Genomic DNA, 25,217 nt, shown 5'->3' with positions numbered 1-25,217 from the left:
CGGCGTTTCGGTATCTGCATTTACCATTAAGAAGCCGATGAATCTATTTTCAAAAATTCCGTTTTTGTTGTTGTTGTAGCAATAAGGACACTCCCCGCAGGCCTTGGGGAGTGTTATCGATGTTGATGGTCCTTTGGCGAATGCAGATGCGGTACGTTCCGGTAACAAGCACCTTAAAGGAACTAGCCCGACTATCTCGGGAACGACTTAGTATGACCACACCAAACCTTCTTGGCCATCCCGCGGTCCCACCCCCTAGATCCATCATGAGTTCGGGGTCGCTAGAGCCTCGGCTGTTAATGAAACAGGATTCGCCACTAGTGTGTGAGGTTGACAATTGGGTTGGAGAAGCTATATATTGCGCTGGCAACCCCTTGAGAGAGTTGCGCTACACAATCCCTTAAATCAATTTGGTATTTTAGTCGCCTCTTACGACAGGCATACCTACCGCGGGTACAATCTAAGCCCCCTAACCCGCTGGGGGGTCGAAAATTCCGTAATTATTTGTTTCTGGCAAAGTTACCTCTATTGTAGTTTAACTTCAACCCCAGGGCGAGCTCTAGTTAACTTAAAAACATAAATTTTCTTTTGTATGTTTACACATCGGACTACACAAGGACTTGATACACCCGCCTGTTTTCATATCAGTTTTTAAGGAAGAAGTTTACACTTGGTTTTATTCTGCTAACCAATTTGTAGCCCCTTAGAGTATGTTTCTAATTTAAACAGATTTTCACGAAACCATACGAGAAAGTATTAGCCATTTTCAATTAGTATAATTTTAAGATCACCCAAGTTGTTTTCAAATATTTATTGATGTATTTTTAATTTACTCCGGCGATCGATGCCATGGGGACGTGCTCCTAAAATTTGCCATTGAGGTACGCCTGCAAGAAGACACATTTTTTGGCAAAACTGAGATTACAGTCCCTTCGGAGCGCGCTATTGGAGTCTTGAGCCGGGTACACAAAAGCCGGATAATGAGGCGCCAGTAAGAATGCACGTATGAGCGGATCTTTGTCTTTAGCAAAGATGACCCCTCGATGCAATATCACCTAAACAGAAATGAAGTCTGTTTGTGTACTATAACTGTTTATAACCTAAAGGTTAACTCATAAAATGGATAGAGAGTATTCCTTTTTGATGCAGTGTACTTTACAAGCTCTTTTTGGCAATTAAAAGGTATTTTTATTGATATTAACTTTCATCCTTTTTTTTTTTTTGTTATTTATATTTTCAAACTATTCAACAAACTAGAGTAACTTCACATACGTTCATGTATTTGCTAACGTCATCTGTACATACAAATTTATTTCATTCATGGCGTCAACTCCACTCCAGAACTTTTAGTTAGGTTAGTATATATGTCTAGACTCCAGACATGAGGGGATGAAATGCCGGTGTACTTGTCTGACATAAATTGCACTTTCGCCTGTTTTTATTTGTAACTACTTCAGAAATACTGGAATTCAGTTAGTCATTGATATTCAAAAGTTATGCATACTCAGAAAAATAAATTTGCAGCTATTTTGCTACTCTAATTAACCCACTAATGCTTTTGTTGCCTGCGGATAACATACTGTGGTTGCCTAGATAAGTTGGGAAACATAAATCTGTATACTATTTTTCTACTGAGCTTCTACGGAGAGGCCTAATTATATATCTATGTATTACTACACTGGGTAAAAAAATGCAAAAGGTCGTCCGTAAAATTGATGCTTATTTTGTGAAGTGCAAAATTTTAATTTTTTATCTTTCCAAAATCAGTGCTAATAACATAGTCATTTGGCCTCCGATTTTTAAAATTCTTATGTCATTATTTAATTCTTCAATGTCCTTTTGAGTTATGAAGTCGTTTCCACATGCACTGCCTGCTAAGAGAACCGTACTGCCATCCACAGCAAAAAGGCGAACAAATGCATTTACTGCCTTTTGGTATTTTAATGCCAATAAATTTCTACGATTACAATTTACTCTTTAACTGAATAAATACTCATTTAAAATTCAAACGAAAACAAGGTCTTTAATTTGAAGTTTAGTTGAAAAATCTTAAACTTCCCAAATAAAAACTCAATTTTCTCCGATTTTACTTTTTACACTTTATCTTCTTTATGCTAAGGACGGCATACACTGTCCCCTTAAAATATGTTTTTCGTTTCAACAAACTTTGAAAATTTGACAAACTATGAAATACGAAACCGATTTAGAGCTCAAAAAGGAGGAATTATCGAGTTTCTCAAGCGACACACGCACCGAGATATTTTTAAAATGTTTGAATTCTTAAGTTTCTTGCTGGTTGGTTGCACTTTCTCCACCATCCAGTTTTTTCGCTTTTTGTTTTGGTCGACGAACCTGCTGATATCATTTACAGAGCATTTTGCAATGTCCTTAGGCACCAACAGTAAACAGCTTCCTAGTATTCAGCAGTCTATATCCCTTAATTTTGATAGTTATTTCAAGGGTTTCTTCCCTGAACAATTAAGGCGGTCCTCTCTTTTCCTCGTATTGTAAGACGGGCAAGTTTTCTAACTTGCCCTGCAGGCCCCAAGGAGAACATTTAGCAAATCGCTATCTCTTAGAATATTCTTTGTATGTTTTAATTTAGTGTGTGTGGATGCACTTTTTCATCTCGACCGCCTTAGCAGCGTCCAGCAATGCCTGAGTTTTTGAATGCTCGCCTGCCTTCCCTTTGCGTTAAATGTTCCTGTGACAAGGACCTATAATAAGCGTAATGTTTGAGAAGTTTGCGGCATCATGACGCTTTCTTTTGCAGTTACTGGCGGCTTTGGGCAATGCGAGGGAAGAATTGAGCTGCTTTAATGTACATTGCGGTCTCTCACTGAGGCGTTCAATAAGAGTTCCTTTTTAGACCGAGTGCTTGCGCCTGAAAGGAACTAACCGAGTAAAGAAGACGAACTTAAAACGGGACCTTAAGCTGCCCAGAGGAATTACCAGCTCCCACTAAGCGGTTTTTTCTAGACCTGGCAGTGCTGAGCAGTATTGCCTGCTTTCTGCACATCCTGCCTCCCCTGCAGTCTCTGCTTGATGTAATGCTCATATTAAAGCACGTGTCAAAACTCAGTGAGGGCATGTGATAATCTGATGACGAATTCACAACTGGAAGTCTATTGACAATACTACTGCGACCACACTGGCTAGAGTTCCAACAGACAGATTCACGAAGTCATATTTTCAAACAGATTGAATTTTCACGGTTTATATTCTATTACATGGGTAGTAAGCTGTGTAGGCCTTTTCGACCTGCGTTCAATATTAATTGTTCGATCTACCTCAACGGTTAGAAAATGGAAAGTGACAGTAAGAATAAAAGCAGGATTAGTAGGGTACTTTGGCCATCATCCGAAGGTCAGTACCATTTAGAGTGGAGAGTCGAAACTGTTTTATTTTGTTTTTGTTAGGAAACAGTATCAGCTACGATTTAGTTGTGATTTTATTTAGAATCCTTTTATCGTTACTGAAAGCTGATGAACTGCACTTTCAGTTGTCTTGCTCTTTGTGTATGCATGTTATGCTAGAGATCGTTTTCATCCAGTTAGATTAGATCTTGTTCGAATGTTTAAAAGTTTGTGGGTCTATAATCTATAGGGTTTTTATGAAATCTTATATCCTCTTTAGGTATAAAAATTTCTTAGACATTTATCCAGCTTTGAGGATGAGTGCTTCTTAAGCAACTTCCCGGTGTTGTTGTTATTTGTTTTAAAATCATTCCCAAGGACTACTTCTTTGTTTATAGAAAAATCTAATTACCCTCTTAGATCCATTTTTATAACGGTTTCTTGTGTGATTTTTACATATTTCCATTCTATACACTAAAACCTTTTTGAGGAAAACATTCGGTTCTTTTATACAAATTTTGTCTTACAAAACTTGCGTCGTCTTTGAACTCAATTCTAGGACCCAGTTTACATAATCGGTAATGTAATAACAAGATTCCCCATTTAAATTTTTCGATTATATGATCGGTATTTATGAACAAATTTTAGAGATGGCCTTTTTTCTTAGTCCAAGAACCACATCTAGGGTATAATCTGTAACGTGAAAATTGTACATTTAATTATCTCGTTTCTTTGGATGCGACATATGTCAGCTATTGTGGATTTATTGTAGATACTGTAACGAATTTATTCCAAAACCTTCTGCTAACGTTCGAATCGCTAAACTGTTGAATAAATAACTCCAATATCCAATAATGCAAAAATGGTCTTTATTAGACTACTTTGAAATTACTTCACAATAACACTTAACTTCACAACTAATTGCGTGCTTAAATCAAACTCTTTCCAGACTACTCAGCTTGTGCTGCTTTTATACTCTCTGCCCAAATGTCTAGACATTTCCTCTTCTAGAATCCTCTACCTGGTCACCAGCCATACGCGCGTGTATTTGTAGTGTGTAACCATATGCGTGTGTATATGTGAGTACTATGTCGGCTGATGATGACATGCGTTTGTGAGTATCTCTCTGCTGCTTATATGTATGTGTGTACATGATGATTAATGTGTTTATTTAGCTTGCTTTAAGGTTTTTGTTGTTGTGCATTTATTTAGTGATGTGAATGATAGAAGAAGAAGCTCCAAATTTAGTTTTTTGTACAGAGACTCATACCACAGAGAATATCAGTGATTCAGAGCTTAATATTGTTGGTTATAACCATGCAAGGTGTGATTCACACAACCGACACACAGGTGGTGTATTGATATATATTCATAAATTGATTAGCTTCAAAGTAATATACAACAGTAATATAAACAATAATATGTGGTGTGTTGTGCTGAAAACAACGAGAAGCACAATTAAGTGGCAAATTGGTGTAGTATACCATTCACCGGATATAAGCAATGTTGAGTTCATTAGATACATGGGTGAAATGCTGGACGAATATTTTAATGAAAATGGAAACAATGTCATTATTGGTGATTTCAATATAAACATGAATGTAAGGTCAACTTACTCAAACCAGCTAAACCAAACATTCACATCAATGTCAATGAGACAGTTAATCAATTTTAATACAAGAATAACCGAATCATCACAAACCAAAATAGACCTGCTCTATAGCAATAGCGGTGATATCGAAATACAAAACTTAGAGAATCAGAGAATATCAGATCATGAAACAATTTGTATCAAACTGCCTGTACAAAAAAACTACAAAATGAAAGTGTATGATAACCGCTTATGCTAGGACAACTATACGGGGGGAAATTTATTAAATCATCTTAGGAATTATAATCTGGCCGAACTTACAAACTGTGACATCGATGAAAAAGTCATAGTCATAAATAACATTTTGGAAGACGTAATGGATACGATAATATTTGAAAAGCAAGTTCAAATCAAAATAATGAATAAGTGGTATGATCGTGAACTTACAGAACTGAACAAGCAAAAATTTGAACTTTACAAGTTGGCAAAGATATCAAACTCATGGGAGAATTACAATGACATAAAACGACACTACAAAAGAGTTATCAAGTTTAAAAAGAAGAAATACATGGAGAATAAAATCACAATCAACAGTAACAACCAAAGGCTGATGTGGAAATGTCTAAAAGATGCTGTAAATATGAACAAGGAGAATTCTCAAATAAAACGAGTTTTTATAAACAACACTTATGTTGAGGAAGATTATGAAATTGCAAGACAATTAAATCAGTTTTTATTGAAAGTATAAGAATAATACGTAGTAGTATTGAAACCATTATGCCAGTTGAAGCTGAGGTAGACATAAATAGAAATTTATTTGAACTTAAAAATGTAAGTGTTGATCAGTTCTTGCGTACAGCGGCGACATTACAAAATAAATATGGTGGAAGAAAACTATTAACAGAAGGTATCATTAAAGATAGTATGGTATACTTAAGATACTATTATACTAGCATAGTTAATGAAAGCTTTAATAGTGGTGTTTTTCCAGCATGCTGGAAAACGTCGACAATTATACCAGTTGAAAAAGTTAAAGGAACACTAAAACCAGAAGAAATACGGCCAATAAATACGTTACCAAGCGATGAAAAAATAATAGAGAAAATTGTAAAAGAACAGCTGCTAGAATATGTAAATAAATATGAAATTATTATTAGCGAGCACTCAGGGTTTAGATCAAAACACTCCTGTGAAACCGCACTGAACATGGCGATAGCAGAGTGGAAAGAAGGAATGTCTTGCAAACTAGTGACAGTCACAGTTTTTCTTGACCTTAAAAGAGCTTTTGAAACTATTGATAGAGATATAATGTTCAGGAAATTATATAACATCGGCGTCCGAAATACAGCTTTAAAGTGGTTCAGAAGCTACCTTACAGGAAGAAAACAGAGAACTTTATTTAGGAGCGTGACATCTCCTGAAATAGAAGTTGAAATAGGTTTACCACTGGGATCAGTACTAGCCGGGATTTTGTTCATAATATACATAAATGATATTAAAACTTGTTTGAGTCACTGTAAAATAAGACTATTCGCAGATGATGCATTGTTGACCATAAGCTGTCCATCCGTAACTGAGGCTATATCAAAAATACAATCGGATATAGACTCTGTATACAAATGGCTATGTCAAAACAAGCTCAAAATTAATATTGAGAAAACAAAATGGATGGTTATGAGTAAAATACACTCAGGAGTTGACAATGTAACCATAAAAATAGCAAATATCCCATTAGAAAGAATAAACCAAATAAAATACTTAGGAGTTATAATAGATGAAAGTTTCAAAGAAGATAGGTTTTATGATACGGACGTGCAAGCACATAAGCCGATGCTATAAAACAATGGTTTATAAGTCTATCGTTGAACCTCATTTTATATATTGCCCAACGATTCTATTTACAAAAGCTGATTCAAGGATAAATACGTTGCAGAAAAAACAAAATACGGTGATGCGATTTATTTTAAAGAAGCGTTTTGATACTCCCATACAAGAGCTACTAAACAGGTTGAACTGGCTTAGTGTAAAACAGCTTGTGTTATATTATACTTTGAAATTCATACACAACATGAAATTAGGAAACCTACCAAATTATCTAAATGATCGTGTAAATTACAACAATGATGTCCATAACTATAACACAAGAAACAAAAATAATTTCCACTTGCCAATTGTAAAATCCGAATTTGATAAAAAGAGTATATATTTTGAGGGATTAAGAGAATACAATGAACTTCCTAGGGACTTAAAAGATTGTAAAAATATGAAAGAGTTCAAGAGGCTATTATACGAATATTGTAAAGAGTACCTATTAGGTAAAAAATAAATACATTTTATAACTCAAAATTAATTATGCAAAATCCAAAGACTGTATAATGTATAAATGTGATCTCATAGATTTAATCCAAGTCTAAAGACTGTAATAAATAAAATAACTAACTAACTAACAATACCTAGAAGTAAATTTGTAAACGTGGTCAAAGGAAGGTTGGCAGAATACTCAATTATAAGCAACCTTTTTGGTCTTTTTATATAAAGTTGTGCTTCCAGTAAAACGTTTTTTCACTTTTAAATGCAGTAAAGTGAAACCCCCTTGGGATGATACTCAACACCAGCCAATAGGTCTTTTATATAAACCTAGTTTTATGAGACATTTTTATCATATTTCAATCAATACATTAAAATTCTTATTGGAAGGAGGCACAGTATCCGACAATTTGCCTGGTCCTTTTATATAAAGGAAGCCTTATTAAATTTTTTTATAATTTACAATTCAATACAGTGAAACTTCCCTTGGGAGGACATAGAACAACAGTCAACCTTTTAAGTCCTTATATATCAAGTCAAAGTTAAAACTAGAGTTTAGCCTTGCCAATTTCATTGGGAACATAAAATTTTGATACTCGTCTTAGTTCAAGCCTTCCTTGACAGGACACTCAATATCAGTCAGCCTTTCTGGTACTTTTATATAAATTTAATCTTATAAACCTTTTTATAATCTTCAAATTTAATTCAAATTTTTACTCACCTGTTCCATATTTGATGTTTCTGACATTTTCGCTTTATATATGTTTTAAATATTTGTGCAATGTTTCACGTAAACCACGAACGACTTCAATATTTCACTATGCGTAATTATAATACGTTCCACTAAGATTTCATTTTAATACGAAGGACGGTTTCTTTTTTTTGTTGTCAAACTATGTATGTATGTACTTTTCTTTTATAATTTTTAGACACTTTTTTATAATATTAATTTACTTCTCAATTTTTTTTCTTTTTATATAATAGTTACACCTCGTCTAGCACTGTGCCTTTTTTCACGCATACTTTCAGCTTTTGACCGACCTTTGATTTTGACTAAAACATTTTTCATTTCCTGTGCAACTCGAATTTACAGACATCTATTTTTTTACTACGAGTACCAATGCAAAAATATTTACAAATACAAATAGTGCATACGTAAAGCACCCAGTCGCCTTATACACCGCCGTCGTAGTCGTATCCGTGACTGTCATCACCAATACCAATAAACCAATACGCACAATTGGATGGACTCTTTTATGCTTCGAGCCATCAAGGTTTTTCACTGACGCCACTTTAGAGTCACCAAAAATAACAACACCAACTCTCAAAACTTAAGAAACACCTCTGCTGACGCAGTTGATTTTGAAAGATGCTTTGATTGCAAAAAACCTACATACATATGTATGTACTTTGAGATTTCCTTTATTTTATCTTTTGTTTTTGAGCGCTCCTGTCCATTCGGCTCGTTTTGGTACTGAAGCGTAATTATGTACTCCTTTTTTGTGTGACTCGTTATTACGCTACTACGAGTATTTTTACTTTTCCCCCTTTGATTTCCTTTTTCGGTCTTGAGTCTGCGAGCGTTTCACATTTGCATAGCATACTTGCAGCAAATAATTTTTATAATTCCATTACATTAATTTGTTTCTCTTATTCTTTTTTGCAAATCTGAGTTTTTCTGTGCAATTTCAATTCAGTCGGAAACATTATTAAACATTTAATAATATTTCATTGAGCTCTAAAAACATCAAATACGAAGCGATAAATTGTGCACGAATTTCATCTTCTGTGTGTATTCTTGAAATGACAGTTGGCATATTTGCCTGCAATATTTTCACTCCTGTTCAGCCGTCAATCCAATATATTTATGGTGTGGTACGTTTTATTAATGCGCCGACGCTTCCAGGATGCAACTGAAGTTGGCTGTAGTTCGCTAAGATATTACAGTTACTTAGTGGCTGCTTGCAAATGCTTAATTTCAATATTAAAGGACAACAAGTAAGGAAGGCTAAGTTCGGGCGTAACCGAATATTACATACTCAGCTGAGAGCTTTGAAGACAAAATAAGGGAAAACCACCATGTAGGAAAATGAACCTAGGGTAACCCTGGAATGTGTTTGTATGACATGGGTTTTTAAAAGTGAGTGGGCCATAGTTCTATAGGTGTATGCCATTTCGGGATGTCGCCACAATGGCGGACCAGGGGTGACTCCAGAATGTGTTTCTACGATATGGGTATCAAATGAAAGGTGTTAATAAATATTTTAAAAGGGAGTGGGCCTTAGTTCTATAGGTGGACACCTTTTCGAGATATAGCAATAAAGGTGGACCAGGGGTGACTCTAGAATGTGTTTGTACGATATGGGTATCAAATTAAAGGTGTTAATGAGTATTTTAAAAGGGAGTGGGCCTTAGTTCTATAGGGCGGCGTCTTTTCGAGATATCGCCATAAAAGTGGACCAGGGGTGACTCTAGAATGTGTATGTCTGATATGGATATCAAATGAAAGTGTTAATGAGTATTTTAAAAGGGAGTGGGCCTTAATTCTATGAGTGGACGCCTTTTCGAGATATCGCCATAAAGGTGGACCAGGGGTGACTCTAGAATGTGTTTGTACGGTATGGGTATCAAATGAAAGGTTTTAATGATTATTTAAAAGGGAGTGGGCCTTAGTTCTATAGGTGGAAGCCTTTTCGAGATATCGCCATAAAGGTGGACCAGGGGTGACTCTATAACGTGTTTGTACGGTATGGGTATCAAATTTAAATTACTAATGAGGGTTTTAAAAGGGAGTGGCCCTTAGTTGTATATGTGAAGGCGTTTTCGAGATATCGACCAAAATGTGGTTCAGGGTGACCCAGAACATCATCTGTCGGGTACCGCTAATTTATATATATATGTAATACAACGAACAGTATTCCTGCCATGCTTCTAAGGGCTTTTGGTTTCGCCCTGCAGAACCTTTCATTTTCTTCTACTTAATATGGTAGGTGTGACACGCATTTTACAAAGTTTTTTTCAAAGTTATCTTTAGCGTCAATAAGCCAATCCAATTACCATGTTTCATCCCTTTTTTCATATTTGGTATGGAATTATGGCATTTGTTTAATTTTTCGTAATTTTCGATATCGATGAAGTGGGCGTGGTCATAGTCGGATTTCGGCCATTTTTTATACCAAGATAAGGTGAGTTCAGATAAATACGTGAACTAAGTTTAGTAAAGATATATCGATTTTTGCTCAAGTTATCGTGTTAACGGCCGAGCGGAAGGACAAACGGTCGACTGTGTATAAAAACTGGGCGTGGCTTCAACCGATTTCGCCCTTTTTCACAGTTATCGTCATAGAATCTCTGCCCCTACCAAATTTCACAAGGATTGGTAAATTTTTGTTCCACTTATGCCATTAAAGGTATTCTAGACAAATTAAATGAAAAAGGGAGGAGCCACGCCCATTTTGAAATTTGCATTTATTTTTGTATTTTGTTGCACCATATCATTACTGCAGTTGAATGTTGACATAATTTACTTATATACTGTAAAGATATTCAATTTTTTGTTAAAATTTTACTTTTAAAAAAAATTTTTTTTTTAAGTGGGCGTCTTCGTAATCCGATTTTGTTAATTTTTATTTAGCATGCATATAGTAATAGGAGTAACGCTCCTGCCAAATTTCATCATGATATCTTCAACGACTGCCAAATTACAGCTTGCAAAACTTGAAAATTACCTTCTTTTAAAAGTGGGCAGTGCCAAGCCCATTGTCCAAAATTTCACTTATTTTCTATTCCGCATCATAAGGTCGACCCACCTACCAAGTTTCATCGCTTTAGCCGTCTTTTGTAATGAATTATCGCACTTTTTCTGTTTTTCGAAATTTTCGATATCGAAAAAGTGGGCGTGGTTATGGTCCGATTTCGTTCATTTTAAATAGCGATCTGAGATGAGCGCCCAGAAACCAAACATAACAAATTTCATCAAGATAACTCAAAATTTACTCAAGTTATCGTGTTTACGGACGGACGGACATGGCTAAATGAATTTCTTTTTTGAAAAGGTGGCCAGCAATTTATTTTGGAATTTTTTATGTGCATTGCTTTTGTTCTCACGCGCACTTTGTAAATATTGTGTTCACTATATATAATCGCACACACATCAATCGCGGGTTTAACATTAATTGAATTAGTTTAACGAAATTATTGTAGAAAATTAAAACACGCGCGCTAATTTGCAAGTACAATGAATTTTTGAACAAGCACGATGACAGTGGGTGAGACAAATGATATTAAATAACTCTTGGCGTATCATCTCCATCTCGGATCGTATAAAAGAAGTAAACAGGGGTCGAATCGTGACATACGATGAAGAATCGAATACGATCCGAAAGAAAATTATGTGATACGTCAATCGTTAATGCCAACTACGAACTGAGCATGAACAGCCTGTAAAACGATTAGCTATGGGAAATGATGTTCCTAGTCGGAATACAATATTTCATCCTACTCATTTCGTAGTAAAAACAGCAAATTGCACAGCTGAAATATGAAGAAAGGCGGCTCTTCACTTCCGGTTCTAAGTACCAGAGAAACAGGGCAAAGCAAATATTTTATGGCGGATAAAAACTTCTTGTCAAGCATTGGAATACAAGTAAGGAATATTTAAAGTAAGCAAAAGTAGTGTATTGCGTGGTATGCTTGACAGAATATATGAATAGCTATGTGTTTTTTTTTTACATCTATACACGTTTACGCTTAAACTTTATATAGACTGCTAAGGGTCAAACTTTAAATACACCTCTGAAATTGCTGCGCATAAAATTACTACTACTAAATTTCAATACGCATTATACTCAGATGTAACTGAAATATGTGTCTATGTTTCACCTCTACACTAATTCTATGTATCACCTCTTAAAATGGTGCCTGTCCACAAATCATCGCTACTGATTCAGCTATATGTTATACACAGACATACAACAGAGGGTTGTGTCTACCCTGTGCTGTAGCTCATTGTTTAACCACTGCCGCTAGATGGGTCTCTTAAGCATTATCTAAGCGAGGATAAGCATTTTTTTCGCGCAAACGTATACGCGTGTAAAAAAAACACGGCTTATATCTGGAGGACCTACAAACAGGAAATGAGCGTACTTATTCCTCCCGCCTTACAAGCATCTTACCCCTCTTAGAATTTAACTAAATCGAAAAGACGTGTTATTTGGAGATACCTAGAAAGTTTATTGATCACCTCGTTTTTTTGTTGTTGTTATTGTTGTTGTTGTAGCAGTTCTCACCTCGTTTTTCTTTTGTTTATATAAGTAATCTTCTTCTTGCAGCGATAAATACGCCCTACGAAAGTGTATGGAAGTATTATGGAACTTGGTGGCCCCTTGCCGGGAGATAATCCAGTACGGTCCGAAATTATTACCATATTGGCCTGACTTTCATGTTAAATACTTGATATAACCACGTAGAACCTTCTAGATCATTCTACCCCTTCTTTCGTGAGGAGCTTGGGGTCGAATAATTTTCGTCTACTAAATATGCGTGCAAATGATGCATTTATATTTGAAAGAGAGTTCGTGTAGGTGAGGTTGACAAATTGGTTGGAGATTTTTAAATTGCGTTGACAACACTTTGAGAGTATTACGCTCTCTCTTCGCAGTACAACCAAAACTCTTTTTTCGTAGTCAAAAATATTGGTAGATGTGTCAAACAACGCGTATCATTGTACATTTTACCAAGTAGCGCAACTAACAGCTGATCGGTGAAAATTCGCACATTCACACGCACAGTTCTCGACTCATTTCAAAAAAAAACTTTAGATTATTTAATTCAAATTTTAAAGTGGGATAATCCTTACAAATTTATGTATACAGAATATATATGGCGTTTTTGTTGTTATTGAAACAATAGTTTTATTTATATTAAAGCTTTTATCATTTTTTTTTTTAACTTTGAAAAATCTCCGAACACCATTCCTTCATTATATGACATTCGACTGCCTAGTCCACTGCCTTCCACTCTATTCGCAACATAACCTCTACTTAAGCTGCCAAACTATATAGTAAACAATGACGCGTATTGACCTCGACAACAATATTCCGGAGAGGAAAAATTATTTCTCTGTCCGGAGATATTTGCAGATGAAGTTGGCAGTTTTCATGTGGTTGTTGTAATTTTGTTGTACACAAGAAAAGTTTAGTGTACAAAGGGATTTTGCACCGATTTAATTTTGATCCCACACCACTGGTGGTTAGTCTGTGCAAAAATGCCACGAATCACACCCCCGGGTTTGAGAGTGGTCTGGGGTCATTTTTTTGGTTTTTCGTAAAATATCTTTTGAACGACGCAACGATTATTGATTCTGAGATGAAAATGCACCTTTTGACACCTCTCTCGATACTTTTGGATGCGTAATAGCAGTCAACCGCTCTTCTAGACTGTTACCCTTTTCGTTAAACGTGTTACCGAAACTCAACGTTGTTTTGACGTTAATACTATGGCCTGCGACGGCAGCTAGGTATAACAATTCCAAAACATTATTCTCACTATTTGATTATGACCTCAGGTCTGGCAACTATAATATGAGCAACAGTGGTCGACAGCTGACTGCCCATTCTCAAATTGCAAAAAACAAAAAAAAAAAAAAATAACAACAACATTAGTAAACATACATAGAATGGAGACGTCAGCAAGACGGAAAATTGTTGAAAATTGATGTTTTCGTTGAAAAATAATTAAATACATACATACATTTACTTTCTAAAATATTGTGACTGCAAATTGCGTAACCAAGGATGAAAAAACATTAGCGAACTTTTATATAAGTGCATGGGAAGCACAACGTCAACAAACCAGCAACACACGTCAGTGATTGAAAGCACTAAACGCATAAACGAACATATGGAAACCGACTGCCACAAGACTGACTAATGTTAACAGCTGCATTTTCCATATTCCATGGTATTAGAACACACTAAAACTTTCGCGTTAAATCCCTCGTCAAAAGTTAACTGTGGACAAACATATACAATCCCCTACCACTATTTGCAGGACTAAAGTATGACACAGCCGCGCTATGAGCTGCTCACCGGCGGCAGTCAGAAAGTAAATGTAGGATCTGATGGCAAAAGAGTACTTTTAAGGCGCACAGCATTTGGTAGCCGCTACGATGATGGTGACGATGAAAATGAAGAAATTGAATTGGGCCCGGACCATCGTATTCGATGTGAAAGTGATGTGGGTGGCGATGATAATGATGAAGATTATTATATTAATGGGTGCCATTTACAAAGTAATAAAAACAGCTGCCGTGACAATGTACACAACGAGTCTGGAGGTATAATAGGTTCACCAATAACAACAGCGCGTCTGGCTAATTCACGAATAATGCATTTAGCAGTTGGCACAGTTACAACTGTATTACTTTATTTAGCGCTATCTATTTCATTAACTTTCTACCAGCAAAAGTTAATAAAGGTATGAGTCTTTTCTTGATATGCAATTTTGCAAATAAACATAGATTAGTTTATTCCTCATTGACTCAAAAGTCTTTCCACGTACTGAATAAACTTAGGGTTTTTACCAAGCTAAGGGTTGTTATTTGATGTTGTGATTGGTAGTGTCATCGAGGAAGAGATAAATATTGCTACTACAACAACAACATAATCCTACCCCTTATTTTCCTGTAACTGTCAAAAGACCACGTTAAGATTTTGGGTGAAAATTCTTTCTTTCCTGTATTAGCCCAAATATGACAGGAACGACTCTTTTGAGTTAACTGTAAAAAATAAAATTTGTAGATTGTTGGTAAAAGAGTTAAATGACACCGGTAATCGAGTTAATAACATTTTTCGCCTAATTTGCATCATTTAGAAGGGGTAATGGCTTAAAATAAAATTACTTTTGTGGGCATTAGATGTTGTTGTTGTTATTACAACTACAGATGCCAGTCTAAAATACCAAATAGATTCATGGGGTTGACAGCGCAATATATAGCTTCCCGAACCCGATTGTCTACCTCACCTATCCGTGGCGAATCCTGCTGCATTAACAGCCAAGGCTCTGGCGACCCCGAACTCCTCATGGATGTAGGGGGTGGGAGGGCGGTATGGCCTAGAAGGTCGCATGCGGTCATAACAAATCGTTCCCGTGATGGTCGGACTTGGTACCGGAACGTACCGGATCTGCATCCGGCGAAGGACCATCAACATCGATAACACTCCCCAATGCCTTCGGGGAGTGTCCTTATCGCTACAACAACAACATGCCTGTCACCTATAATATCGTTTTCCTTCATCTTCGTTAAATCTGCTAACTTAAAAAAAACTTTAGAGAACAGGTAAGAGCCCGACGAGACAAAATTCAAGGTTGTCTAGTAGCTGAACGTACGTACCCAAAGCCCTCGAATATAACAACTGGTAAATGGTTTTGAAGCTTAAGCAACAAGCATTACCTTGTCTTTGCATTACAAATTATCACAAAAGTTATATTTAGATTCCCATAGAACATTGTCCTATAATTTCAATCGACTACACCCCTCTTTCCGCAGTGAACTTAAGGTCCCCAAACTGAGGAGAGCTACTACGTTTTGTATGCCAGAACTGCCCGTAAGTTCCAAGCTTGTTTGAGTATCCCATATGTCACTTCCGCGTCTCATCATATAACTAACACTGCGCGCGGGTAGGTCGTCAGGTGTACCTTCCTCCCAGTTTTAGGTTTAAATATTCATTCTGTGAGGATATTCGCCGTGTCCAGTTAAAAATTTAGTCAAGTCGATTTCCCCATGATGCCTTTCGGGAATCGTTTCTCTGCTCCGGGTTCCTGTAGAACCTCTGCTCAATTAATGTTTATTTATTAAGACAATCCCTATGACGTGCCATCCCTCATGCCCTTTAACTATTGAGTTTAAAGCTAAAATTTTGTCCAACACTTTTTTATTGCAGAAATTAAAATTTCCAATATCTATTGTCACATACCATTTAATTACAAAATTACTACTATCCGCAACTGCACGTTCATTGTACAAATTATGCGTCGGTAAGACGCGCGTTAAAATAGATTTACGTACATCATGGCAAAAGCTGGCACCAGCTGGTGTTGCGAGTGGTATCGATATTGGATTTTCAAATTGGGGTCTTGAGTTGGTCTCGATTTCGTTATATACAATGACTAAATCGTCAACGATTGTTTTTATATTGGTATTTGCAATTATGCTGGGATTGGAGAAAAAGGTAAAATTTATTAAAGTCATATTAATTAATATTTTTATAAAAATATCCTTTTTATTGTTACAGAGCATGTTCCTCTTTCTCATTGTTGGTCTCATCGCCATGGGCCTATTCATGTTCACCTATGAATCTGCGGAATTCAATGCACTTGGTTTCATATTTATTCTCTTGGCATCGCTTAGCAGTGGTATACGTTGGAGTTTTGCGCAATTTGTTATGCAAAAATCAAAATTAGGTTTACACAACCCAATTGATATGATATATTTTATGCAACCATGGATGATCCTGTCGCTATTGCCATTTTTGGTAACATTTGAAGGTAAGTGTGTATGCGATAGATGATGTTAATGTTATGCTTATAGTACCTCGTACTATATCAACAAATTAATTAATTGGTATATTTGCGTCATATTCGGTATAATGACATTCACATGTACTAAGATTGTAATATACGATCCAACCTATATTGATCCTAGAAAGCGCTGTTAATGCAAAATAAATCAAGGTTTGTTTGATATGCCCTATTACTGATATTTCACGTAAAGGCCTTTCGCATCGTTGTCGATCCGTGATTCTACATATTTGACGATTTTACCCGTTTTTTTTTTAATTACTGTTTGAAGTCCTTTTAAGTTACCGTTGGTTTTTAGAACTTTTGCCTAAGCTGTTGATGTAATTGTTTGTAACCCCCCACACTCCTCGAAGGTTTTGCGGAGTGTTATTGATGTCGGTGGTCCTTTGCCGGGTATAGATCCGATCTAGCACCATTAAGGTACTAAACCGGCCGTCTCGGGAACGATTGATATGACCACATTTAACCTTTAGGGCCATCTTGGCCGCCCCACCCCCTAGTTCCATGAGGAACTTGGTGTCGCTAGAGCCACGCCTGCTAAATATGTGTATGATACTGTAACGAATTTACTTGTAATTCCGCTTATTTCAAATCTTTTACTAAGGTTCGAATCACTAAACTGTTGAATAAATAACTCTAATATTGAATAATGGAAAAATGGCCTTTTTTAAAGTACTTTACAATAAAAAATACTGCTATAGCTCGCCAGATAGCGTCTTAATCAAAACTGCTTATTGCGCCTCAACCGTTGTTGCCTTTTATACTCTCTGTTTTCCTCGTTCGCATCTTCTAAGCGCTTCCATTTCCAGAATCTACTAGTTGGCCATCAGCTATCAAATTTCTCAGCTGTAACTACAGATGCACGATTTTATAGCTTCTCTCATTGCATACTTTCGGGAGTATCTCAGATATATGCATGTGGTTGTGCGTTGCTTCTCCGCTGCATGTACATACATACATATGTGTAGACATAATGATTGATTCGTTTATGTAGATACATAATGATTGATTCATGGATGTGCATACAATCACTGCTTAGCATCGGCTTAGAAATGGCAGTACCCCTTAGTGTTGCTAATATTCGTAACACTGCCCTCCACCTAAGTCTGATCGTCCCGATCAGACAAACCTCTCGATCTATCCGCCGCTAGCATCTCCAATTGTACCACTCTTCTACTTCGTGGTTTCCCAATTGTTTGTATGCGGTAGATGGTATCACTGATCTTCTTCACAACTTTGTACGGGCCTTCCCAACTGCACCGATATTTGGATGGCACACCTTTCCGCCGGTGAGGGTTGTATAGCAGTACCAGATCTCCCTCCAAGAAACCTTCCGAATTAAAGTTCTTGTCATGCCAGTGTTTGATCTTACTACTCATTACCCTGGGCCGTTCCATCACACTCTGTTGTTTGGCAAATGAACTACTTCGTAGAGCTTGCGCTTGACGGATTGGCTTCGCATAATTAGTATCGTTCCCACGTTTCACAACAGTAGTGCGCTCCGGCTTGAAACTATCTTTCAATCTTCCTGGGAAATTCGTTGCTTAATTTTTGTGCGTCCATTAGGTTTTGTCAATGCCAGTGTTTCTCTAGCAGGTACTTTTGATTTTGCTTTATTTGGCCCATTCGATCTATCAACCTTTGCCTTTGACTTACGTAGTCTTTGTCGAGTTGTTGTTGTTGTTGTAGCGAGTGTTATCGATGTGATGGTCCTTTGTCGGATACAGATCCGATACGCTCCGGTAACACAGCACCATTAAGGTGCTGGTCCGACCATCTCGGGAACGATTTATATGGCCACATTAAACCCTCAGGCCATCCCTCCCTCCCCACCCCCAAGTTCCATGAGGAGCTTGGGGTCGCCAGAGCCTCGTCTGTTAGTGAAACGGGATTCGCCGCTCGAAGGTGAGGTTGACAATTGGGTTGGAGAAGCTATATATTGCGCTACACAACCCCTTGAATCGAGTCTTCTCCACCAGTACTCGATTACTACTAAACACTTTCTGCAAACTGAAGTTAAGTGGTATATCCTGGTTCTTATAATGCACAATCAATCACTGCTTAGCATCGGCTTAGAAAAGGCAGTACCCCTTAGTGTTGCTAATATTCGTAACAATACATTCATATTTGTAACAGGATCGCGTAAGTGAGGTTGAAAATTGAGTTGCGGAAGCTCTCTGAAGCTATAAAGCTTTGTATTGAGCTTCTCAAACCCCTTGAGTCCCCCTAACCTGGTGATCGTGTTCACAACTATAAAATTAAATTATGATCGTTCTTAACAATTTTTTTTGTTAAAAATTATATAATCATTATAGCTAACCACAACATATATGCATATCTTGTTACTCTTTTGCAGCACAAGATCTTTATGATGTCTTACTTAATCTGCCTAATATATCAAACCATGTAATTTTATTTAACATATTTTATGTAAGCTTTGGTGCTATACTAGCATTTCTAATGGAATGTAGCGAATATTTGGTGCTTTCGAAAACATCTGGGTTAACACTTTCGATTGCTGGCGTTTTCAAGGTAAATAATCTACTTTCATATACAATTAGTGCGTATACAATGCAATTAACAAAATATAATTTGCATGTATATATTTTTCGAATCCATAGGATATTTGTCAGCTTGCGCTTGGTGTACAAATCAATGGTGATCAGCTTAGTTTAATAAATGTATTGGGATTGATTGTTTGCATAATTGGTATTTCTATGCATTTATTACATAAATATTTAACGTTTACCAAATTGGATGCAACACTTCATAGACATAACGATGTGCATGATAACGATGATGATGATGAAATACATTTTAACGAGTGTAGCATTAGTCCCACCAATACAAATAGCAACAATCACCACCATCAATCAGTTGGTAATACAAATATCAGCAGTAATGTATTGAATGTTGTTTTACAACAAAAGAGACATTCCGCACAAACAGTACCATTGCTGGAGCAAAGCGATTCTGACGATTCTAATAATGATGATAATGTGCAAAGTGCTTCAGATGTTATATTCGATGTATTGAAACGGCGAGATATACAGCGATAAAGTTTTTACTTTTTGTTTTTGAACTTTTTTTTTCGTAAATTAGCACTATATAATTTTGTATTGTAATTTTATAATTTAAACAGTGTGTATATTCCGTAACTGGATGCGAAATATGTATACTGTTTTTTTTTACGAATTCGTAAAAGCGTTGACTAAAGTGCTAATAGGAAATCGAAATCTTGGCAAAATGAGAAAAATATTAAGCCAAAATTTCGATTGCACATGACTGAGATATGAGCACATTTAGTTTCGAGTCGAGTTACGGAGTAGTAACCCTCGTCGTTAGGCTAAAATGTGAATGTTGTAAAAATCATTCCTTACTTAGGTGTAATTAACCTAGCTTCTCTGAACTGTGAAATAAATTTTAGAAAATAAGTGTATTTAAGTTTGATTTTATAATTAATAAAAATTATTACAATTTATTCGCAATCATGTGAACTAAATTCACACTACTCTTTGCCTACACTATTTGACATATTTCAAAAAAGCAAGCCGATCGTTTCAGCTTAGAGCTGAGTCCATTTCAAAGGTAGTTATTCTCTACCTACCTACCGCTGTAGGTTAGCTCATTTTGTTTGATTTATTTTTTAAAAATTCAATAAGTTTACATTCAAAGCTGCAATGAAAACAAAAAGTAAAATGAAACTGATTGTGTCTAGCTTAAAAACCAAGCATTTTACCTTCATTTTTATTTGTTTAAAGTTTTGTAATTAATTACACAGCGTATCATTATCTAATATACTTAGTGATGTAAGTACGAAATGAACTTTGGTATTTTAATGTATAACAAAAAGAAATACTAAGTTGGACACCCAACACTGCTTGTGTACATTTTATAAAACAAAAATATTTTATTTGTGCACATATAAATATTTGCCTGTTCTTGTTTTCAAAACATTCAGTATTTAATTATTGTTGGTCTTAATAAGCACAACCATGAATGGCAAATACTAAAAGTAGATATTTTATATCTTCTTCGATTGCCACTCAGTGTAATTAACAAACTAAGTATGTTCAATTGAGCACAGCTCATTTTTGAAAGAAAAAAAATCAAAATCTTTAAACGAATATATCATTCATTAGCGAAAAAAAAACTTAAACGCGCTTGGGCAACTCGAACACACCCAGTGCTTTTATGAACATTTTGCTGGCAGTTGGTGGTATAAGCCTGATATATTGCAATTCAACCGAAAAAAAAAATATTTCCTGGCGTTGTAATTATGAAACGGATTACACTTGCATTAAATTAACCAAAATTGCGGAATATTCCATTGATAAATGAAGGGAGGAAAGAAAATATAAATTAGATTAATATCTTAACAAAACCTAATTATTGGAATCTGTTATAATAACTACATAACACCACTATCATTGACAGCAAATCTTCTACGTTTTCCCAGCAATGGATATTCATTACTCGGGCATGATGTATTATGTTCTTGCTCTTCGTCGTCTTCACTGTCATTCTCGTTACAAGTTTCTGTATGCCTCCGTTTACCTAACAATATTTGTGCACATTTTGGCCGTAAACAGTCCATAGTATCATAATCACTGACCTCGTCATCATCTTCATCATCTGAACATTCAGATTTTGTATCACATACAGATACAAAACCAGATTCCGGACTATCGCATAGAGTACTCCCAGCATTGGTTAATTTAGACGCCGCATACAACATTGCTTCTGCTTTACTTAAATGCAAATTATGCAGTGCAATTATTGCTTCCTTAAGTACTTCGACGATATTTTGCGTACATTCCGTTATTTTCACTAAATAAGGTGTCCATGTGGGTGTTATAAATGATAAATGCCGCACAGCAGCAACACATGATGCAGCAATGATGGATGGGCGCACATTACCAAATTTTATATCTGGAATCAAAACAAAAAAAAAAAAAACTTATTTGAAGAAAAATGAAGAAAATCCTTTTTTTTACCAGACGTACAACTTAGAGATTCGTCTACAAGATTAAATAAAAGCTTGCTCAGTGCTGTTGCCATTTCTTCATAAGTACGATAAAATGGTGGTACTATTTCAGTTGATGTATCATTCAATTGATTACGTTGTAATAGCGCATTATAGTCATAGACGCCTCCATGCCATTTATGCATATATGCATGAAAATCGTCTAGCGTTATTATACTGTTAGCGAAATATTCAGCGAATGTGGCAGCAGTGGGACGTATCAAATCGAAATTAAATAACATTAAAACTTTCATTTCAACTTTCCGGAACTCGTCCAAATCGTAAAGATTACCAACCAACTTATTGAGGTCAACAAATTTTGGCGCATTTATGTCGGCTTCTTCAATTTTAGCGGCTAATATTAGGCATGTTAAGGCAGTTAAATTTAATTTTTCAGCTCGTATAGTGTAGTTGTCCATGAAACCATCCAAAAGGTAGAGCGCTGAAAAAGAATACATTATTGTGTATAGGGCAGAGTTATACTGTGACAATATAGTGTTATAAGTTCATGTCCGATTTTTCAGTACGAATTTAAACCCCCTTTCTAGATCTTAACCCAAGTGGCTGACCGGGCTCTAACTCAGCTGCAGCTTTAAACAGTAGTGAAAATTTTTGCCTATGAAAATACGTTATACCCCTTTATAAAAAATTATGGTAACGTTTTACACCACCGTTTTACACGGTGCACCACCTAATTTTTATCAAAAATTATCAAAGGTGGTAAAAAAAAAACGTCTGAACCTCCGTTTTAAGAATCCTAAAGCGGAAATCAAAAATTTTATTTCTGGCGAAAGTTATTTCGTAAAATCGTAAAATGACCTCTAGAGGGTCCGAAATATGGGGCTCGATCCATAGTTTTTTTGCATAGACGACCTTTCTGCGTTGACGGCATTCAACCGCGCATATAAAAATTTACCCTGGGTGGGTCCGACACCGGTTTGAAGATTAAAACTAAATGCGCGCAGAACACCTTTCTGCATTAGTGCGTGTACAACAAATTTGCCAAAAAACAACAACCACATGAAAATTTTAACCGATTTTTTGCTTATAGCTTTTGACAGAAAATTTTCGCTTTCGGATTCTAAAAACGGAGGTCGAGACGCTTTCATAAGCTTTAGGTTCGCTGATAACAATGTGATGTTTCAAAACAGGTTTATTTATTCACCTAAATGTAATGTTGTTCGTGAAAGTTTATGCACCTCAGTCGCCACCTTCAGTAGTCGCAATAGAGTTGGACGAAAGCCGGTTTGCTCTGACTGATAGCTGAGAACGTTGCGGCGTAACTCTGTTTCACGTAGCGTTTGATATATATCGTCCGAATAATCGCACACCCAGTGCGATTTCTCGATTCTCTATAACCAAAAGTACGAACATAATTTTCAATTTGAAATTACAAATTCGGTAAGTCTAGTTGAGGGGTCGACTGCTAATACGCTACTAAAAATATCGAGAGAGGTGTCAAAAGACGCGTATTAATCTCGAGAACAATAATACGATCCGAAGATATTTGCAGTTGAAGTTGGCGATTTTCATGTGGTTGTTGTGTTTGTGCGGTAGCCACGGTTATACTACACACCCGGACTTGGCATGGCGTAGCCCAGGGTTATTTTTTATAAGCGCGGCCGAAGGCCGCCAACGCAGAAAGGTGTTCTGCGCAAAAATACTATGGATCCCACCCCCGGTTTCGGAGGTACCCACGGATCCTTTTTTTGTTTTTCGTTAACATCTTTTGAACGAGTTAAAATTTTTATTTTCCGCCTTCGGATTATTAACACCTCCCTCGATATTTTTGGTAGCGTATTAGCAGTCGACCCCGCAACTAGACTATTACCACAAATTCCAGTGTTAATACCAAATTAGTAAATATTTCAATAGAATTGGAAATTTGTGGGCATATAACGAATTCCAAAGCCCGTGCTGTGGGTGCTTCTGTTTCTGCTTCTGTCCATGGAACGCCGACGCCAATGTCAGTAGAAAAACCAGTAAATGGAATTATTGGCGAATAACAACATAAATCTACATAGCTGCAATCGAGCACCTCTGGTATATTATTGTTACTCATATCCCGTATTTTTTTTTTTTTTCAAACTCCACTTTTATATTGTTTTTAATATTCTAAATAATACATTTCTTTGTAAAAAAAAACGTGTATAAAATGCGAATTTGACAGACGGTTCCAATAACATAACGGTTATTCCTCAATTTCAAACCGAGTTGTATTCATAGCGGAACGATACAAGGTGGCAGCATGGTGACATACCTACAAACATAAATAAAAATTCCATGTACTTTGTTTTTGTAAATTCGATGGACAAATGTCAAAATCGTACTGCGCCGGAAGTTGATACATCAAATCAAATAAAAAAGTTTATAATCAGCTGTTCCATGCTGCCACCTTGTATCGTTGCGCCATGGTTGTATTATAGTGTAATTTCGCACAGGGTGACTCTGTTTAAGAATAAATTATTTACGCACGTATTAGGGTGTTTCGTTATCACTCGAACTTTTTTTAAGAAAATAGTTTTGTTTGCTCAGTATTTTTATTTATTCATTCTGGCCACAGAAAAGAAAAGATAAAAAAGTGGTAATCCTTTACTTTAGCTGAAAACTGCTAAAACTCGTTCAAAAACATCGGGAGAGGTGTCAAAAGACGCGCTTTGGACCCAGGATCACGAATCCGAAAGCGGAATTGGAAATTTTATTTCTTTTCGGAGATATTTGCAACAAAATCGAAAATTTTCATATGGTTGTTGTAATTTTGATGATTTTGTTGTACCCAGAAGAAAAAATGGGTGTATAAGTGTTTTGCGCTGATATAGTTTTGGTCTCCAAACCGATGTTGGACCCACCCAGGGTAAATTTTTATAAGCGCAACCGAAGGCCGCCAATGCAGAAAGGTGTTCTGCGCAAAAATACTATGGATCCCATCCCCCCCCCCCCCGTTTCGGAGCGCTCCGGAGCCATTTTTCGGGTTTTTGGAAATATCTTTTCACAGAAATAAATAAAATTGTGAACTTCCGCTTTCGGTTTCATGGTCCTGGGATCAAAACGCGTCTTTTGATAGCTCTCCCCAGTTGGACGAGTTTTAACAGTTGTGAGTTAAAGTAAAGAATTACCAAAAAAGTCAACGATTTATCTGTTGCGGAATAGGTCTTTTGCTAAGTGTTTTTTGTTTAAAAATATTAAAAATGTAGCAAAATTTTGTAAAATATTTGGGTAACAGTCTAGAACAGTGGCGACTGCTAATGCGTGTCAAAAAATATCGGGAGAGGTTTCAAAAGGCGCGTATTGACCTCGATAACAATAATCCGAAGGAGAAAAGTTCCGCAGATATTTGCAGTTATAGTTAGAAATGAAT

General features: G+C 36.3%; 3 protein-coding genes across 6 annotated transcripts in view; 1 reads left to right on the top strand and 2 right to left on the bottom strand.

Moving 5' to 3' along the window:
- LOC137252140 (serine-rich adhesin for platelets) overlaps positions 1-9,085 on the bottom strand; it is a 353,270-nt gene extending 344,185 nt beyond the window's left edge. Inside the window, exon 1 of the mRNA XM_067787438.1 lies at positions 7,976-9,085. Within this exon, the coding sequence (XP_067643539.1) occupies positions 7,976-8,002 (27 nt within the window). The 5' untranslated portion in view covers positions 8,003-9,085. The remainder of the gene's footprint in view (positions 1-7,975) is intronic.
- Positions 9,086-13,896: 4,811 nt separating this feature from the next.
- LOC137252136 (solute carrier family 35 member C2) lies at positions 13,897-20,713 on the top strand. The gene is made up of 6 exons (XM_067787432.1): positions 13,897-14,214; positions 14,305-14,730; positions 16,197-16,484; positions 16,548-16,800; positions 19,190-19,365; positions 19,455-20,713. The coding sequence occupies exons 2-6, from the start codon at positions 14,314-14,316 to the stop codon at positions 19,890-19,892; spliced, it is 1,572 nt and encodes a 523-aa protein (XP_067643533.1). The 5' UTR covers positions 13,897-14,214; positions 14,305-14,313; the 3' UTR covers positions 19,893-20,713.
- Positions 20,549-24,030, bottom strand: CycJ (Cyclin J). Of its 4 annotated transcripts, none has more exons than XM_067787433.1 (4): positions 23,691-24,030; positions 23,025-23,211; positions 21,831-22,301; positions 20,549-21,765 (listed from the first exon to the last, which is right to left on the bottom strand). In XM_067787433.1, the coding sequence occupies exons 1-4, from the start codon at positions 23,919-23,921 to the stop codon at positions 21,245-21,247; spliced, it is 1,410 nt and encodes a 469-aa protein (XP_067643534.1). In that variant the 5' UTR covers positions 23,922-24,030; the 3' UTR covers positions 20,549-21,244. The 4 variants fall into 4 exon arrangements, with proteins under 4 accessions (XP_067643534.1, XP_067643535.1, XP_067643536.1 ...); XM_067787434.1 differs by having other exon boundaries at positions 21,840-22,301; XM_067787435.1 differs by having other exon boundaries at positions 23,712-24,030.
- Positions 24,031-25,217: the final 1,187 nt, after the last annotated feature.

The sequence above is a fragment of the Eurosta solidaginis genome, chromosome 5 (assembly GCF_040869045.1).
Source record: "Eurosta solidaginis isolate ZX-2024a chromosome 5, ASM4086904v1, whole genome shotgun sequence".
Lineage (NCBI taxonomy): Eukaryota > Metazoa > Arthropoda > Insecta > Diptera > Tephritidae > Eurosta > Eurosta solidaginis.
This window is presented reverse-complemented; position numbering and strand designations above follow the sequence as displayed.

What these genes read in the sequence shown, in the direction of transcription:
- LOC137252136 (XM_067787432.1), top strand. Translation starts at nt 14,314, where the DNA reads ATGACACAGCCGCGCTATGAGCTGCTCACCGGCGGCAGTCAGAAAGTA. An exon ending in ACCAGCAAAAGTTAATAAAG is followed by an intron (nt 14,731 to 16,196) that starts GTATGAGTCTTT and finishes TTTTTATTGCAG; the next exon opens with AAATTAAAATTTCCAATATC. An exon ending in TGCTGGGATTGGAGAAAAAG is followed by an intron (nt 16,485 to 16,547) that starts GTAAAATTTATT and finishes TTATTGTTACAG; the next exon opens with AGCATGTTCCTCTTTCTCAT.
- CycJ (XM_067787433.1), bottom strand. Translation starts at nt 23,921, where the DNA reads ATGAGTAACAATAATATACCAGAGGTGCTCGATTGCAGCTATGTAGAT. An exon ending in TATTAACACTGGAATTTGTG is followed by an intron (nt 23,212 to 23,690) that starts GTAATAGTCTAG and finishes TTTTGGTTATAG; the next exon opens with AGAATCGAGAAATCGCACTG. An exon ending in ACGAACAACATTACATTTAG is followed by an intron (nt 22,302 to 23,024) that starts GTGAATAAATAA and finishes ATTCTTTTTCAG; the next exon opens with CGCTCTACCTTTTGGATGGT.